At 35.4% G+C, this 16,876-nt stretch overlaps 1 protein-coding gene across 2 annotated transcripts in view; it reads right to left on the bottom strand.

Moving 5' to 3' along the window:
• NUP107 (nucleoporin 107) overlaps positions 1 to 16,244 on the bottom strand; it is a 41,435-nt gene extending 25,191 nt beyond the window's left edge. Inside the window, exons 1-10 of one of the 2 annotated variants that reach the window (XM_081061033.1) lie at positions 16,033 to 16,244; positions 14,245 to 14,336; positions 13,665 to 13,751; positions 12,901 to 13,016; positions 9,904 to 10,048; positions 8,297 to 8,400; positions 5,922 to 6,049; positions 5,196 to 5,244; positions 846 to 917; positions 289 to 377 (exon numbers count right to left, since the gene is read on the bottom strand). In XM_081061033.1, the coding sequence (XP_080917159.1) occupies positions 289 to 377; positions 846 to 917; positions 5,196 to 5,244; positions 5,922 to 6,049; positions 8,297 to 8,400; positions 9,904 to 10,048; positions 12,901 to 13,016; positions 13,665 to 13,751; positions 14,245 to 14,336; positions 16,033 to 16,040 (890 nt within the window). In that variant the 5' untranslated portion in view covers positions 16,041 to 16,244. The remainder of the gene's footprint in view (positions 1 to 288; positions 378 to 845; positions 918 to 5,195; positions 5,245 to 5,921; positions 6,050 to 8,296; positions 8,401 to 9,903; positions 10,049 to 12,900; positions 13,017 to 13,664; positions 13,752 to 14,244; positions 14,337 to 16,032) is intronic. The other variant, XM_081061032.1, reaches the window with a different exon arrangement.
• Positions 16,245 to 16,876: the final 632 nt, after the last annotated feature.

The raw sequence follows: 16,876 nt of genomic DNA, 5'->3' as shown, positions 1-16,876 counted from the left end.
CTTACTCTTTCTACCTGTTATATCCTTAGAGAAGCCTTCTTTTACTGAAAAGTACCCATTATCACCCTCTATTCATCAACTCTGATTCTTTTTTTTCCAAAGCTCTTAATACCCAACATGATATGTATTTGTTTTTACTCTCTTAAACAATTATAAATTACATAAAGGAAGGGTTATTTATCTGTTTTGCTCTCAGACTGAATAAGCAGTAAGAAGTGAATAAGTATTCACTGAAAGATGAATAAACAAAATCAATGTTAAGTGTCCTCGGGAATAAAAGTGACTTACCAATACACTGATTTTGCATAAAATTCAATATTATCAGAAAAATCTCCAATTTCATCTTTGGCAATGCTTTCTAACCAATCTACCACGAGCTAGGAAAGGAAAACAAGGCAAAAAAAAAAAAAAAAAAGAAGTATTAACTATAAAATCTGTTATTTGAAGTAGTACTCCTACCCTTAATTTCAAAAAAAGCTTCTGATTCAAAAATACCAAGTAACAATTTTTCCAACCACTATTTTTACTTTAAGATATATATATATATATATCTTGTGGCAAAAAAAAAAAAAAATATATATATATATATATATATATATATATATGGCAAAAAGATGAAATTTTCTATAGGAATAACACAATTTTTAACAGGCTATTCCTAGAAATACTAGGGCTATCACTTGAAAACCAAATAAGTAGGTTCTTAATTTCTTTTAATTACAAATAAAAAGACTAGAAAGAGAAAATTAAGAAAAAAGTTTTAAATTAAAACAACTTCAGTTCTTTTATTTCATTTGCCTTTTGTCCATGTTTTATAAACACATATTTAAAAATTCTAGTCATACCTGACTTTGCCGGACAAGTGAATCTCTCTGAAATAATGCTTCCACCACTGCTTTTTCACTAGCATTAAACGCCTATCAGAAAAACATATTTACAGGAAGGAAAAAAAAAAGATGCTCTAAGAATATTATTTCAATAGAATGGTAAAAGTGAATCTGAAATAAGTATATTTAATCACCCATAAACATTTTATCACATAGCAAATTGGCATATTCATCTCTAACAAAATTTTTATAAATAAATTTCAAACTGCTAGATCAATTTGTGGCTACTTTTACTCGATATTTTAATTCTTTGGCTATACTTGGAATTTAAAAACTATTTTCCCCAGAGATATTGTTTTAGGGAAAAATAAAACACAAAACAAAATGAAACAAAAAAAAATCATAACAAAGAGATGGATGCAGTCACGTGACATACTAGAATATTACATTTTAAAACTTTAAAATCTTTTTATTCCACACAGCAGAAGTTGATAGGCGATAAAGCTTAAATTAACAATCCAAGGCTCTTAAGACTGACTTTAAAAGACAACTTGACGAAAATATTAGCAAATAATATTAAGCAGTATATTAAAAGGATAATATATGGTGACTGAATCAATGAATCCATCTTATTTGAGGATTCAAAGAGAAAAGCCACATGAACACCTGGATAGATGTCAAAATGTCATCTGATAGATTACAAACAGAAGAATGTTTTGCTAACATAACAGACTATCTACCTAAAGCCTATTGCAAATATTATATTTAACAGTACAGAGAGACACTCCTTTTAAAACCCAGAAGGTAAAAAGAATAACAATTCCTGCAATTATTCAACTTTACTTTGAAAGTTCTAGTTAGTATATAAAACTAGGAAAAAACCCTAAGTAGTATTAAGTATAGAAAAATTGTCAAAGTCGTCACTATTTGTAGATAATAGGATTGCCTACCAAAAAACAAAGACAATCAATGGAGAACTATTAAAACTAATAAGTTCAATAAATAGCCAAATGTAAGATAAATAATCTTCCTAGATGTGCACATAACTTGGTTGGAAGGAAATAAGTATTTGTAGAATAAATAAATTAAAAGACTGAAGGGATAATAAAATATTTTAGGTGAAAAAGCAGATTAATAGATGTGTGGCTGAAATCATTTATTATAAAAATATATACTTATTTTCTCCTATTTTTCACTAAAGTTGCTTCAAATATGAATTATTTTCGTAATCAGAAAATAAAAAGTAACTAAGCCCCAAAAGATTATCTTGTCTTTATTGGTTTAAAGGCATATTTTTATCAAGCCATCAAAGGACAGGTAATTCCTCAAACAGAGCACAAAAAGATAATGGAAGATTTATGAACTTGTTCTGGAGAGCTAGCACAATTCTAGACACCAAAACTGGATGAGGGTAAGTCACACACAAAAAAGAAAATATGTTTGGGAAAGTTCTAAACAAAATATAAGCTAAGAAAACTTAGTATATTTAGGAATACATTATGACTCAAGAGTTTATTCTATTTGAGGATAATTCAACATTAAGAAAACTGTTAATGCAAGCTATTACATTAATACATTAAAGCAGATATGCAGCTATAGAAGCTAAAAAAAAATATTTGACTATATTCAATATCTGTCCCAACTCTTAGCGGGTTAGAAGGAAAAAAAAAAAAAAACCCTTAATCTACAGTAAATTAATGAAAGGCAAGAACACAAAAAAAATTCATACTATTACTGATATAATTGTATGGGTGCTCCAAGTCAATGGAATAAGGTAAGTAAAGGAAATAAGAGAGTATAAAGGATTAGGGAAACTCACTATTTATAGATTATTGCCAATACAGAAAACCCAATAAATATTGCCAATACAGAAAACCCAATAAAATAAGTGGAAAACTTACTGGAGCTAATAAAAGATTTCCAAAAGATGGCTAAATGTAGCTTTACATATAAATCATTAACCAGAGAAGATCCATGTATGAATAGGATAAATATATTTGTTTGATAAATGGTGCTTGGATAAATGGATATCCACACGAAAAAAGTTAAATCTCTTTCTACCTAAATCTCTTTCTAGACAAACTTACTCCAGATGAATTCAAGGGCTTGTTATATAGAAAATAAGATTCAGATTTAGAAGAAAACATTGGAGAATATTTTGTAAATAGGTAAGTAAGGCCTTCCTTAAAAAGACAGAAGATAGTGAATGAATAACTAAAGAAAACATGACAGATGTGATCAGTTAGCTATGAAAATACCTGCTTCATAAAGACCCCTTAAACAAGTTGAAAGATAAGTGACAGAAATGAGAATATTTAACATATGAGTAAAGAATTAATTAAAAAACAAGCAAAAAATATGAATATAGAATTCATATAATAAATGTTTAAGAATGAAAAACGCTCTACCTTATGAATGGTCAATAATATGCCTATGAAAACAATGAGGTACCTTCCGTCCAACTGGTAAATTCAAATGATTGATATCAGAGTAACATTTTCACAAACTGTGAGTGTGCAAACTCGTACATTCTATTAGGAAGGTATATGACAATCGCTGTCAAACTTTGACCCAACAATTTCACTTCCAGAAATATATGAAATACTCAAATACGTAAATAAGTATGAAGAATGTTCACTGCATCATTGATTGCTACACCAAAAATACTACAACCTAAAAATGTCCGGTTGAATGTCTGAAAAAATTATGGTACATTTATTCTCTGGTATACTATGAAAAAATAAGATAAACAAATAAACACATTAAAAAACTAAAAAATATTGATGAATGAAAAACCTCTCAGTATATTGTATAAATGAAATCATACTATATATTAAAAAAACAAACCATATGTGTGTATAGAGCCGAGGAGACTAGATGAAAGCTACTGTCATAATCCCTGCAAAAAATGATGATGGCTCCAGTTAGTTAGTGGTGGCAACACAGAGATGAGTTGTTAGAGCTGAGACTCAAGAGATAAGAGTCAACAAGATTTGATGGATTAAATGTTGGAGATGAGACAGAGACAGGGTCTAGACCAGGGGTGTCCAAACTGCGGCCCGCGGGCCAACTGCGGCCTGCAATCCAGTTTTTATTGGCCCGCAGCAAATTCCAAAAATATATTTAGTTTACTTAAATAAACCAGGTGAGGCAATACGTACTTCACCTCGAGTGAGTGGCCTAGGTGTTTGTGTATTTTACCGCATATGGCCCTTGGTGAAATACGTTGAAAAAAGTTTGGACAGCCCTGGTCTAGACCATTGCTACTCCAAGTGTAGTATATAGAACAATAGCATCAGTATCACCTGGGAGCTTGTTTAAAATGCAGAACTTAGGCCCCGCCCCAAACCTACTGAATTAGACTCTACATTTTAACAAGATCCCCAGGTGACTTGTGCACAGAATCATTTGAGAGGTGCCAGTTTAGAGAATGTTCAGTTTCCTTGGAAAGCTGGCTATCGTGCCATCCAGTGGAAGACAAAATTGGGTTTGGCTTTTGGCAGGTTGGAGTTACAGTGCTTGAAAATGATTCTGAATAAAATAAAATTAATAAAATAAAGTAAATAAAATAAATAAATAAAAGGTACTGGCTCTTGAAAGGGGGCAAAGTGGCTGGGTTCCCTGAGTCTGCTGGGAGAAAGAACAGAAAAATTTGGGGAGACCATTTACAGAATGAGACAGTCAGGGGACTCCTTCCTTTTAGGCTCTATCTTCTCTCTGCTTGGAGTCTCTTTGGAAAGAAAGACATTCCAGGGCTGCTGAGTCTGCACGATTTAACAACCTGACTAACATCCTTGCTAGGAACCAAGCCACTGAATCCTGTATCATTTAACCCAGATTACATAAAAAATAAGCCCCCAGTTTCTGCTGAGCAGTCTGAAGGACAACCCCCTTAAATTCCCTAAAAATTCAATGTTTGATTTAAAAGACAGTGAAGAACACCTTTCTTTGCCTTTGAGGGCCTTTTGTCTAAAGGAAGAGCTCTCTAGAGCATCATGGTGGCCAGTTACAAGGTTTAACCAAGCATTTCACAGTGACATTCTCATTTTATCTTAAAAAACAACAACAACAAAATCCCACACAAAAAACCAAACTGTTTGAGTATATGTATATATAAAGATGCACACAAAAATGTCTGGCAGGATACAATACCAAATTGTTAGACTGAACAGTAAGAGAGGTAAAGAGGACTTTTACCTTTTACTCTATAATATAAATCACTATATGATTATTTAGCTTTTATTGTATCTTTTATTTACTTGTAAAATTTAAAAAATGAAAAAACTCAAGATGGAGGGTCAAAAATCAATTACTATAAACATTTTAATTTTTAAGCATTTATAAAATATAAATGCTTATAAAACTTACAGTAACTGCAAACATATTTTCATCTTCTAAAGCAGACTGTATCCTGTCTCTGAAGAAAAATAACACAACAAAAAAGTCTTATTTCACATAAAGATGTAAAATCACCTTTTAAGCTATATTTATGCACAAACGTACATTCTAAAAAATGAGTTTCATTAACTTAGCCATCATGCTTTAAAAACAAGATACAGTGGTAAATGCCTTCTGAGTCTGATATTGACTCCTAAACAAAACTGGTATTTATTAAAAATACACACTACAAAGTCTTTAACATCCACCTCCTAATGCACACACTTAACTTTTTAATATGTTTCACATGACAAAAATAAAATATGATATTCTTTCAAGAATGAGAAAGCAACAGAATGAGAGTCGAAACCACTGAGCATCTTAGAGAAGGATAATTTGGTAAACTTCTTTCAAACGTGCACATTACAAAAACTCTATCTTTCAGTTTTTCTTAATCTATCCTCTCCTAAGTATTGCAGTATTTTTAATGCTTTCCTTAAATCTTTATACATATCTAATTTGTGGTAGCTACCAGCTTTTTGACCTGATATTCCCTTCCTCCCTAACTCACTCCTCACAACTAAGGCATTAGAAACGATAGACATCAAAAATAGCAGAATCTATTTCCAAACACATCTTACTCTAACTTTTAAATTAATGTGCCTATTGGTTTGGTACCTTGTGCGTATTTCATTTACAACTCCTACACAACTTTACCTATACAAAGACGCCAGCAGCCTCCACGTAACCATCTCCTGTTGAAGAAGCCAAAGCATACTGGCTGTTTTTGAAAACTTTTGGAGTCCAGGTGTTGCTCGGCTCACTATTTTACCCAGTATATTCACCTGAATTACAAACACAGATGTAAGGGTTTCTATAATTTTGAGTAACAACTTTGTATTTTTCAAGTAGATTGTACTAAAACAAATTACATGTACATATTTGTATTACAAATTTTTCCTGCCTATCTACTGTCTTTTTTAACTGAATGTAATATAACATTCCCACTGGAAATGGCCCTAATTTGAAGTAATGTGTGTTTATGTAAGTACATATCTAAAAGTTTAACATACTCTAGATTTCTTCAGACTCAACAACAGCCTTGGGTACATTTTCCTTAATCAGAAGATAAGCTAAATCTAACCTATACTTGACAAAATCACAACACAAACCAACAGAGTACCAATGAAAATTAAAAATAAGACATCTTCAAATTATGTTTGAAAAATTGATACCATACAACAAATTAAGAAAATTATTTTCCTAAGATACGCACTAAAACATTGTCATGTCTAACCAAGACTTCAAAGTCCCTCCTTGTTCTAAAACACTGGTTCTTAACCTTTTTGGAACTGAGGCATGTGTGAAAATCTAATGAAAGGTATGAATGTTCTCCCTGAAACACACACAAACTGTTTATCAGAAGGTTTAAGGAGCCAGGGTACTGTAAACCTTTCTCAAAGGTTATGAATAGTACCTCCTTATTTTATCAAAGGGAATTAAGAAACAGGATTATTCTCATTCAGAACTTGAAGAATCACAACAGGTTTTCCCTCTCTTTAAAAAGTATTCACAAAGTAATGTTACTTCTGTTTTAAGGTCAGTATTTAATAAAAGTATTATCTGTACTCTCATTCCTTTATTAAATTCTCTATTGGAATCCTAACTCCAGTGATTCACTAAGTGATTATTATTGCTTCTGTTAATGAAGCCACTGCTTTTTATAATGGACAATTCAGAGACTGATTACTGAAACAATATTAAACGCTCAAAAAAATCTTGGCTATTATTTCAATTATTCTTGAATGCAACAGTTTCTTAAAGCCCTTTTACTTTTAACAGAATTTTTAGAACAGTTTTAGGTTCACAGCAAAACTGAATGGGAAGCACAGAGCGTTCCCGTTACTCTTTGCCCACATCCGCACAACCTCACCCCCTACCACCAATATCCAGCACCAGCACAGTACACCTGTTATAATCAGTGAACCTACACTGACACGTCACTATTATCCTGATTCCATAGTTTACATAAGGGTTCACTCTTGGTGTTGTACATTCTGTAAGTTTGACAAATGTATAATATGTATCCATTACAATACCACACAGAATAATTTCACTCCTTAAAAATCTGCTGTGTTCCATTTTTCATCCTTCCACTCCCCCGAATCCCTGGCAACCACTGGTCTTTTCACTGTCTCCAAGTTTTGCCTTTTCCAGTGTGTCACATAGTTGGATTCACAAGACGTGTAACCTTTTCAGATCGGCTTTTTCATTTAGTAATATGCATCTAGGGTTCATCCTTGTCTCTTCATGGCACTTATTTCTTTTTAGGGCTGAATAATATTCCACTGTTTGGATATACCACAGTTTACTTATTCATTCACTTACTGAAGGACACTTGGTTGCTTGCAAGTTTAGCCAATTATGAATAAAGCTGCTCTAAACATCTATATGCAGGTTTTTGTATAAACATAAGTTTTCAATTCATTTGAGTAAATACTAAAGAGTACGAATGAATGTTGGCTCGCATTCTTAGTTTTGTAAGACACTGAGAAACTGTGTTCCAAAGTGGCTGTACCATTCTGCATTCCCATCAGCAATAAATGAGAATGAGAGTTCCGGAGGCTCCCATCCTCGCCAGCATTTGGTGGTGTTTGTGTTTTAGATTTTTGTCATTCTAATAGGTGTACAGTGGCATGTCACTGTTTAATTTGCAATTCCCTAATGTTGAACATCTTTCCACAAACTTATTTGCCATTTGTGTATCTTCTCTGATGAGGCACCTATTAACATGTTTTGTCCATTTTGTAGTTGGATTGTACATTTTCTTATGTTGACTTTTAAGGGTTCTTTTTATATTTTGGATTTTCCTTTTTTACAGCAGCAGGATCCCTTTGTCCCCCAAATAAACCTTATATGGACCCTCAATATGTAAAAAACAGAGCTATTCTGGCTGACCTCCTAACCACACCACCCCTGCCACTATATCCAAAACATCTCCCTTAAATACAGTACGGAAATTCACAGGTTGATGCTGTTCAAAAAAAACCAGAGTACTGAAGTTTGACCAACCATGGAGTGAATTAACTTACCTGACCACTACAAATGTTTTCATATTCTTCTACAAGGTCAAAAACTGTAGTTGAAGAGTGCTTCAAAAAAGATTGCAGGAAATCAGAAAACATACTCATGGATGCTAGAACACATCAAAAAGAAAAGGAACAAAAAACATTAAGTGATGTACTTCTAGGTATTTGTTTGAAAACTTAAAAACATAGCTGTGAGTCCTTGTCTACTGCCGCATTTTTTCAAAAAAATGTTGTGGTAAAATACACATAAAATCTACCATTGTACCCATTTTTAAGTGTACAGTTCAGTGGCATTAAATACATTCACACTGTTGTGCTACCATCACCATCCATCCACAGAACTCTTCATCTTGCAAAACTAAAACTCAGGACAGTCAAAGCAATCCTGAGAAAGAAGAACAAAGTTTGGGGTGGCCGGTTAGCTCAGTTGGTTACAGCATGGTGCTGGTAGCACCAAGGTTGCCGGTTCAATCCCCACATGGGCCACTGTGAGCTGCGCCCTCATTTAAAAAAAAAAAAAAAAAAGCTGGAGGCATCACATCTCCTGATTTCAAACTATACTACAAAGCCTATAGTAAGCAAAACAATATGGTACTCACATAAAAACAGACATATAGACCAATGGAACAGAATAGAAACTCCAGAAAAAAACTCCCACATATATGGTCAACTAATACTTGACAAGGGAGCCAAAATATTCAAAGGGGAAAGGATAGTCTTTTCAAAAAATGATGTTGGGAAAACTGGATATCCACATGCAGGAAAATAAAATTGGACCCCTATCTTATACCACTCATAAAAATGATTAAAAATGATTAAAAGGTATCTTATACATGAGACCTAATAAAGTCAAACGTCTAGGAAAAAATATAGGGAAAAAGCTTCTTGACATTGGTTTTGGCAATACTTTTTTGGATATGATACGAAAAGCAACAAAAACAAAAATCAACAAGTGGGACTACATCAAACTAAAAAGTTCTGCACAGCAATAGAAACAATCAACAAAATGAAAAGACATCCTACGGAATGAGAGAAAATATTTACAAACCACATACCTGATAAGGGGTTAATCTCCAATATATAGCACTCATACATGTTAACTTATGATATTGATAAAATGATGAGAAACCTACGGAACAATGTTTAGGTAGAGACACACTATAGTCAATTTTTCCCCCCAAAGGGGAATGGTAATAACCAAGCTAAAACTAGAAAGGTCAAAATACTATGTGAAAAAAAAAAAGCATCAGCATCTAGGCCAAAGCAAAACATGTCAACAATGTTAAATAAAAACTAAACCTAAAGAAAAAGAGGAGCTCTTTCAACAGCACAAATATGAAAAGAATAAAAATATTACAGACTTGTCTAATCACCTAATAGGCTGTTGTTTACACTGAGAGATAAAATGGCAGGATGCTGCTCCAACTGGGAACTAAGGTGAAGTTCTAACCTCCTAGAGCTACTACATCAAATGGCTTAGCCATTCCCATAACAAATTAGCTTAACAACAACAACAAAATTAATGATGACACCCAGGAATAGGAGGAGATAGTTTCCTTGACCTTAGTAAATGACAAGCTAGTTTGGTACAAAGTTCCAAGTCATCTTACCAGCTTCTCCAGGATCATCCTCACGTAACATCACAGCACTGAGAGTTACGTCCTCTGTTACACTATGGGGCTCAGTGTTTGTGAAGAGGCCTGCACGCTGTGCTGAGAATGCCGCAGTCCAATTGCTGTCATCCAGGTTAGTTACCTAATAAAAAAGGAAGATACAGAAGAAGAATGAAGCCAGTACCATTGAGTGAATAAACATATTAACACTATTTTTTTAAACCTTATATATGTGTTTTCCATTTTCAAGAGGGGCTATTTTGTTAAGAAAGTATGGCTTTTTTGATTGTTCTCTTTGTACTACTCCCTACTTTTAAAAAAAGTCAATAAAGATCGTATTTTGTAATATTTAAGCTGACAGTGATAAGTAAGGAGGTCCTACTGCTCTAAGTTCACATCAATTCTTCACTTTGGGGAAATTGCACTGGACAAATAACCCAGTTTCTTCATCAAATAAGTGGCAATTAAAAAAAAACAAAAACAAACAGATGACGGGGCAGCTGATGGCTCAGTTGGTTAGAGTGTGAGCCCTTAATAACAGGGTTGCTGGTTCGATTCCCACATGGGCCAGTGAGCTGCCCCTCTACAACTAGATCGAAAGACTACTTGGAGCTGATGGGCCCTGGAGAAACACACTGTCCCCCAATATTCCCCAATAAAATTTTTTTAAAAAATGATGACGGGGGGCCGGTTAGCTCAGTTGTTTCGAGCGTGGTGCTGGTAACACCAAAGTTGCCAGTTTGATCCCTGCTTGGGCCACTGTGAGCTGCACCCTCCTTAAAAAACCAAAACAGAACAAAACAAAAAAAAAAAACAGATGATGAGGGAGAAACTTAGGGATTAAAAGACTTAAGAGACTTATCAAGTTAATACAGTGTGTTGATCTTACTTGGTTCCTGATTTGAATCAACGAACGAAAAAATTTGACACAACTGAGGAAATGTGACACTTAAATATATAACAAAAAATATACAATGGATATGTGAAATGATACAGGAATCAGTCTGTGTGTGAACAGGGAAGCTTAGATGTGCTAATAGTACAGGCATACCTCAGAGGTACTGCTGCAATAAAGCGAACAGAGCAGTCAAGCAAGTCACAGGCATTTTTTGGTTTCCCAGTACATATAAAGGTTATGTTTGAGAACCGTATAATTTCACTGATATGAGGGATATAAAACTGAAAACAAAAAAGGACAAGACAAAGAAACAGAAACTCATAAACACAAATAATTTAGTGGTTACCAGAGGGTAAGGGGGGAGGGAGGTGGTAGGTAAGGGTAAACGTGATCAAATATATGGTGGTGGAAGGAGAATTAACTCTCGGTAGTAAACACACAGCATGATATACAAATAATGTGTTACAGAATTGTACACCTGAAACCTATGTAACTTTACTAACCATTGTCACCCCAATAAACTTTAATTTAAAAAAAAGTTATGTTTACACTGTACTATAGTCTACTAAATGTGTAATAGCATTATGTCTAAAAAACAATGTATATACCTTAATTAAAAAATACTTTATTGTTAAAAAATGCTAACCATCATTTGGGCCTTCAGCAAGTCATAATTTTTTTGCTGGTGGAGTCTTGCCATCAATTTGTAAAAAAAAAAAAAAAAAAAAGGCATTATCTGCGAAGCACAATAAAATGAAACATGTCTGTACTGTGCTTACGTTACAGAAAGTGTCCTTATGTCTCAGAGGTCCATAAGTATTTCTGGATAAAATGGTTATGAAGTCTGGGCGTTGTAAAGTAATATAGGGGAAATGCTGTGGGTTTAGATGAAACAAGGTCAGCCATACATGTTGATAACTGTTGAAACTCTGTAATGTGCACATGGCGGCTTATTCTATTCTTCTATTTTTCGACATATTTAAAATATCCATAATAAAAAGTTTTTTAAAATTCACCTTTCAAATTCAGGTATGAGTAACAACAAAAATGTGTCTTTAAATCAGTCTCCCCAAGAAAAAATGCTAAACATGGGTGCTAGTACCCTATATATTCATGAGGTAGTAACTATAGGCTGGGGAGAACTTAGCTTCAGCTGTTAGAATGATTAATAGTTCACTCCCTTCTGGGTATTTATCATTATCATTAATAAAAGAATAAAACTGAAAAATCTTACACAGCAATGGCATTTTACAATCAGAAAAATACTTTGCTCCACAATCAAATCTTAGTAGATGGACATCTGGCAAAATTAATGTCGCAAGTAATTTTATTCCTTCAGGGAAACCTAAATATCCAAGACCACCACTTACAACCAATATTAAAACTAGCAAAACAAATCGAAAATATACCTTGGACTACAAAGTAATTTCCAAATGTTTTATAATAATTAATACATACTCTTTCATCCTTTAAGAGAGTAACAACTTTACTATTAATCTTGCAATTCTGAAGCAGTAAATAATAAAAATCATCATCTCTTGCTTAAACCCAGGGGCAGTCAATTCACGCATACTTTTAAGCACAAGATAAACCTTGCCAAAATAAACCAGTTTCATAAGCAGAGTAAAATTGTTCAATGACTAGATCATTATTAGATATTAACACTAAAAATCCACAATATGATAATATATTAAAGATTGACTTAACCTTCTAAGACAAAGAGAGGCTTAACATGCAAAACCACTCTTCAGAAAACATCTAATTTAGACAATTTCAAGTGCATGTAAAAACAAACTTCCGTGCCTTTTTAATAAGCACAAAACCAAACACCGAAAAATCATTTTTATATTGTTTTTGGAACTAAATGTGTCATAATACTCTACTATTCCAATAAAACTCTTCTGTTTTCTTCTCAGTGAGATCCAATTCTTTTTTTTCTATAGAGTATTTAAACACCTAAGTCAAGTCATTCTACCTCACAGTTTACGTGACATTTCTTCTGCTATTTTAAGTATCGTACCACAGTGATTCTTAAAGAGTGTCATAGGATACTTTCACAAAAAGGGAGAAAATTTCAGCCCCATTTTTCTACATACCATAGACAGATTTCCCAAGAACACTGAAGACTGTGTAAACCGGGGAGACCTCACTCCCGTTCCAAGAATGCTGGAAATATCTGGCTGCCTGAGTAAGCTTCGGTTTGGTGGAGTAACTACAAATAAGAGGTTAGTAAAAAACTCATCCAGAGTGCATGAGCATTGATCATGAAAACAGAACAAACAAACAATATGAAGAACAAATAATTTTCAGTTTTCAATTATTTAGATTCTAATCAAATAAATATGTTAATATTAACATTTCTATGATATGAAAATTAACTTATTTTTGTATTACTGAGCCCATCAGGAAAAATTTTACTACAAATAGATATGCTTTCATTATAACATAACTGAGCAGTAAAAAAGGACACTAATGAGTCAATATATTCTTTGTATTTTAATTTTATAAAATAGCACATTGAGGAGGCAGTATAGAATAGAGGGCACGAGTTTTGGAGTAAGTAAATCATTATTTAAATTTTGGTTCTATTACTTACATAATTATGTTATCAGCTTTAATTAACTTCATAGTTTCACTTTCAGTTTTGGCAAAATAGAGATAATACCTATGTCCCAGTTATCGTGCATGTAAATTAGTGCCTTACACATGGTAGGAGTTCAACAAATAGTAAATGCAATCATTATTATTTATTCTTAATTACTGATGTTTCAACCAAATATATTTATTATGTGTCTAAGTGTTAGCTGTTATTATTACTATTATCATTATTATTATTACTACATGCTTTAAAAAATCTTACAAGGCGGTCGAAATGAGCTGGGAGTTCGAGGGAGAACCTGGTTTCTTGGTGTAGTATTAGCAAAAATTTCATCTTGGGATGCCCGAACTATAGGAAGTTAAGAAAAGTTTTCCATGTAGAAAAGACACCATTGAAGTTAGAATTATCCACATCTACACTATACAAAATACGTGATACATTTTTAAAGGACCAGGTATTTTATGGCTACCATTTTTTCCTATGCAAAGAGTAAATAATTCCATCATTTACTTTCTCAGATATGTCTTAAGATTACTACACATTACACTAAGAGTTCTTAGATTTCAAATGTAAAAAGGCTATCTAACCTCCACAAAAGCTAACTACAATATACCAGCAGTAAAATCGAGCACCCTTATTTTCAGGAAAACATAAATCTAATCTCATTGAATTTCAGCATTATATTTACCAAATAACATTACCTGGGGAGTCAAAAAAATAATTTCTGCAGCATTTTATGATTATAGCTAGTGTTTAATGCCTCTCATAAAAAGAAAATTCTACAGTCCTGATCCCAAACACTCTGCAATTTTTATAATGATGCTTAAAATGCAAAGGATACTTAAAACTCTTTTTTGAGCGCTCTGTTTCCGTGCAGTCCGTGTCACCTCTGCCTCCCGGATCACAGGGGATAACATCTCTCCAAAGCCACTCCTAAAAGAGCATAATCAAGCCCACATGAATGAAACGAGAATGTAGCATTTGCAGAGAACTCCATCATCAGGACTGGAGCAAAGGACCCAAGTCAGTCAAGGTACAGATCATTCCCGTAGCCATGTCTTTGCTTTTTTTGTTGACAGTGCCCTCTGGCTCCAAATCCTACTTATCCCTCAAAGTCCTGCTTCCATTTTACCTGCACAGACTTCTTTAAGACTTTACAGCACTCACTGTTATTTTCTCCTTTGCAATTATTTCAACACTTGGAATCTATATTACTGTTTTAGATAACTGCTTCATGAAGGTAAATTTTTCCTCAGTTGGAATGAGGAGTTCCCTAAAATTGCTGGACTATATCTCTTATAAAGGATTTTCTGTGGTTTCCAAAATACTTCAAACCATGGAAACCATGAAGAAATGTATTGCTTTATTTAACTGGTGAGATGGGAGGCTACGTAAAAAAAGAATTCTAGCAAACTGGAGAAAACAGTATTTCGAGTTATTTCTCTCTAGGATACAATACGGATGTCTCCTGTCTCAGCACTTTGTAGTCACAATGCTTCAAGATCTCCTGTCATTCTCAGCCCAAGGTCTATCAAATAAACTGTGTGAATTAAGAGACCTGTGTTTAAAAAAGAAAAATCTAATACGCTTCTCCACTTAAAACCTTCAGATAGGTAGCTACCTCTGGCCTACAGAATCAAGTCCCAATTTCCTACCAGGGTTTTTACAATCTGCCCTCAGCCTACCGGTTCACGCTTGTATTCAGCTACAAACATCACCCCATACAAACATACATTTGACCTACACAAAGCACGCACTTTCATATCCTTACATCTCTGTACACATTGCTTCTTTTAGAGGCGGACATTTGCCCCCTTGGTCCGCCTGGTGAACACTTACTCATTGAAACGCTTCCCGACAGGCTGCCAACTTGGTTCTATTTATTATTAATAGTTTCCCCACTTTGACCAGGTTTCTTAACCTCTTTTAACCCCCGTGTTATCTATGAAAAGAGTACCTAGCCTCACAGGATTGTTACGAAGATGAGCTGACGACACAAAGTGCTTAAGGGACTCAATGTCAGCTACTATTATTCAAAGCCCAACTAGCAAGTTACCTCCTTCGAGAGGTTTTCCTGATACCTCCCGTAGCAGGGAGACTGAATCGCTTCGTTTCCTTTCCCACGTGGCAGTAGAAAACTGCCCGATCTGCTTGATCGTCTCCACGACACCCCGACCACCCCGAGGCCAAGAACCTTGAATAAACCGTGTGTCGCAGGCGGCTAGCGCAGTGTCAGGGTCACAGGAAGAACTGATCGCTGGAACTGGTAATCCGAAAGTCTGCGATGCGCTTCCCAGTCGCCTCGCTGACTGGCTTTGTGATGTCGAGCATCTCGAATGCCGCGCCGCCTCCCACCCCGCCCACCCCAGCAGCGAAAAACGTTCCGCGAAACCGCAGAACAGTGACAGAGCTCCGGAGGAACGCGAGGGATTATCATTATCCGTATCCCTCTCCCAACCTAGCGGCCTTTCTTCCATCAGCGGCAGACCCTCCCAGCCCGGGAAAGTCCTAGGGTCAGCACCCGGGCCTTCCTTGGCTTCCTCTGGAAGTCGAGTAATCCACTTGTTTCGTCCCGCCAACAACCAGGAGGGACAAGTTTCCAAGCTCAGCAGTCCCCACCTGAACTGACCTGTTCATGGCTACAGCCTTCTCCACCGAGAACCTTGTAAATTAGGATCCAGTTTAGCCACCGCGTTTCAGCCTTCCCGCTCTCCGGAAGCAAACCCTTCGACCCGGAAACAGTCCTCGTTCAGTCGCCGTGGAGAAAAGAGGTGTCCTCCGGGTAGAAACAACTTTCCCAACGAGCGCCGGCGCAGTTTCCTCCAAACGCATGTCCAGTCTGCGCAGGCGCGAAGGTGTGCCAGTTTGTGATGGTGTGGGGCGGGGCTGGGCCGGGTAGGGGGCGGGGCCTGGCCGGGTTTAGCCCTGATGCGCGGCCGCCACTTTGCCTGATTGGCATTTGTGGGCGTGGTCCAGGCGCCGGGTTATCCTGGGACTATTTACTGGGAAATTTGACGTATACTGATAGTTTAGAAAAAAGAAACGTCATACTTTATTCCTGCTGAGACAACATGACGTTTTTTTAAAAACACGTGGCTTAGGTCGCCATTAGGTTCGAACTCCCTGCAACCGCAGATTCCTCATCTGTGGAATGGGAATAACGCCTTTATCACCGAGTTCTTGTGGGGATTAAAATCGAGATGTCAGATGTACGCTGCACATAGTAGTCATCGAAGTGTTAATTTTCTCCTCCTTGACTAGCCTTACGTGCGTGATGAGACCCGGCCGCGGTGCTCTCTCATTCTTCCCATCTCCTAATTTTCCTGTATAAAAGTGGACTTGTTCTTCTATGGAAAGTGAAATGTGATCCTAATGATTTTTGTCAGTGCCAGGGCAAGTTTATTCTAAGTGAGCCAGTGGTTCAGGTTCTTGCCATATGTTTCCTGGCAATTGATTTCCAATGTGTTGTGTTT

The sequence above is a fragment of the Rhinolophus hipposideros genome (genome assembly GCF_964194185.1).
Source record: "Rhinolophus hipposideros genome assembly, chromosome: 9".
Taxonomy (NCBI): domain Eukaryota; kingdom Metazoa; phylum Chordata; class Mammalia; order Chiroptera; family Rhinolophidae; genus Rhinolophus; species Rhinolophus hipposideros.
This window is presented reverse-complemented; position numbering and strand designations above follow the sequence as displayed.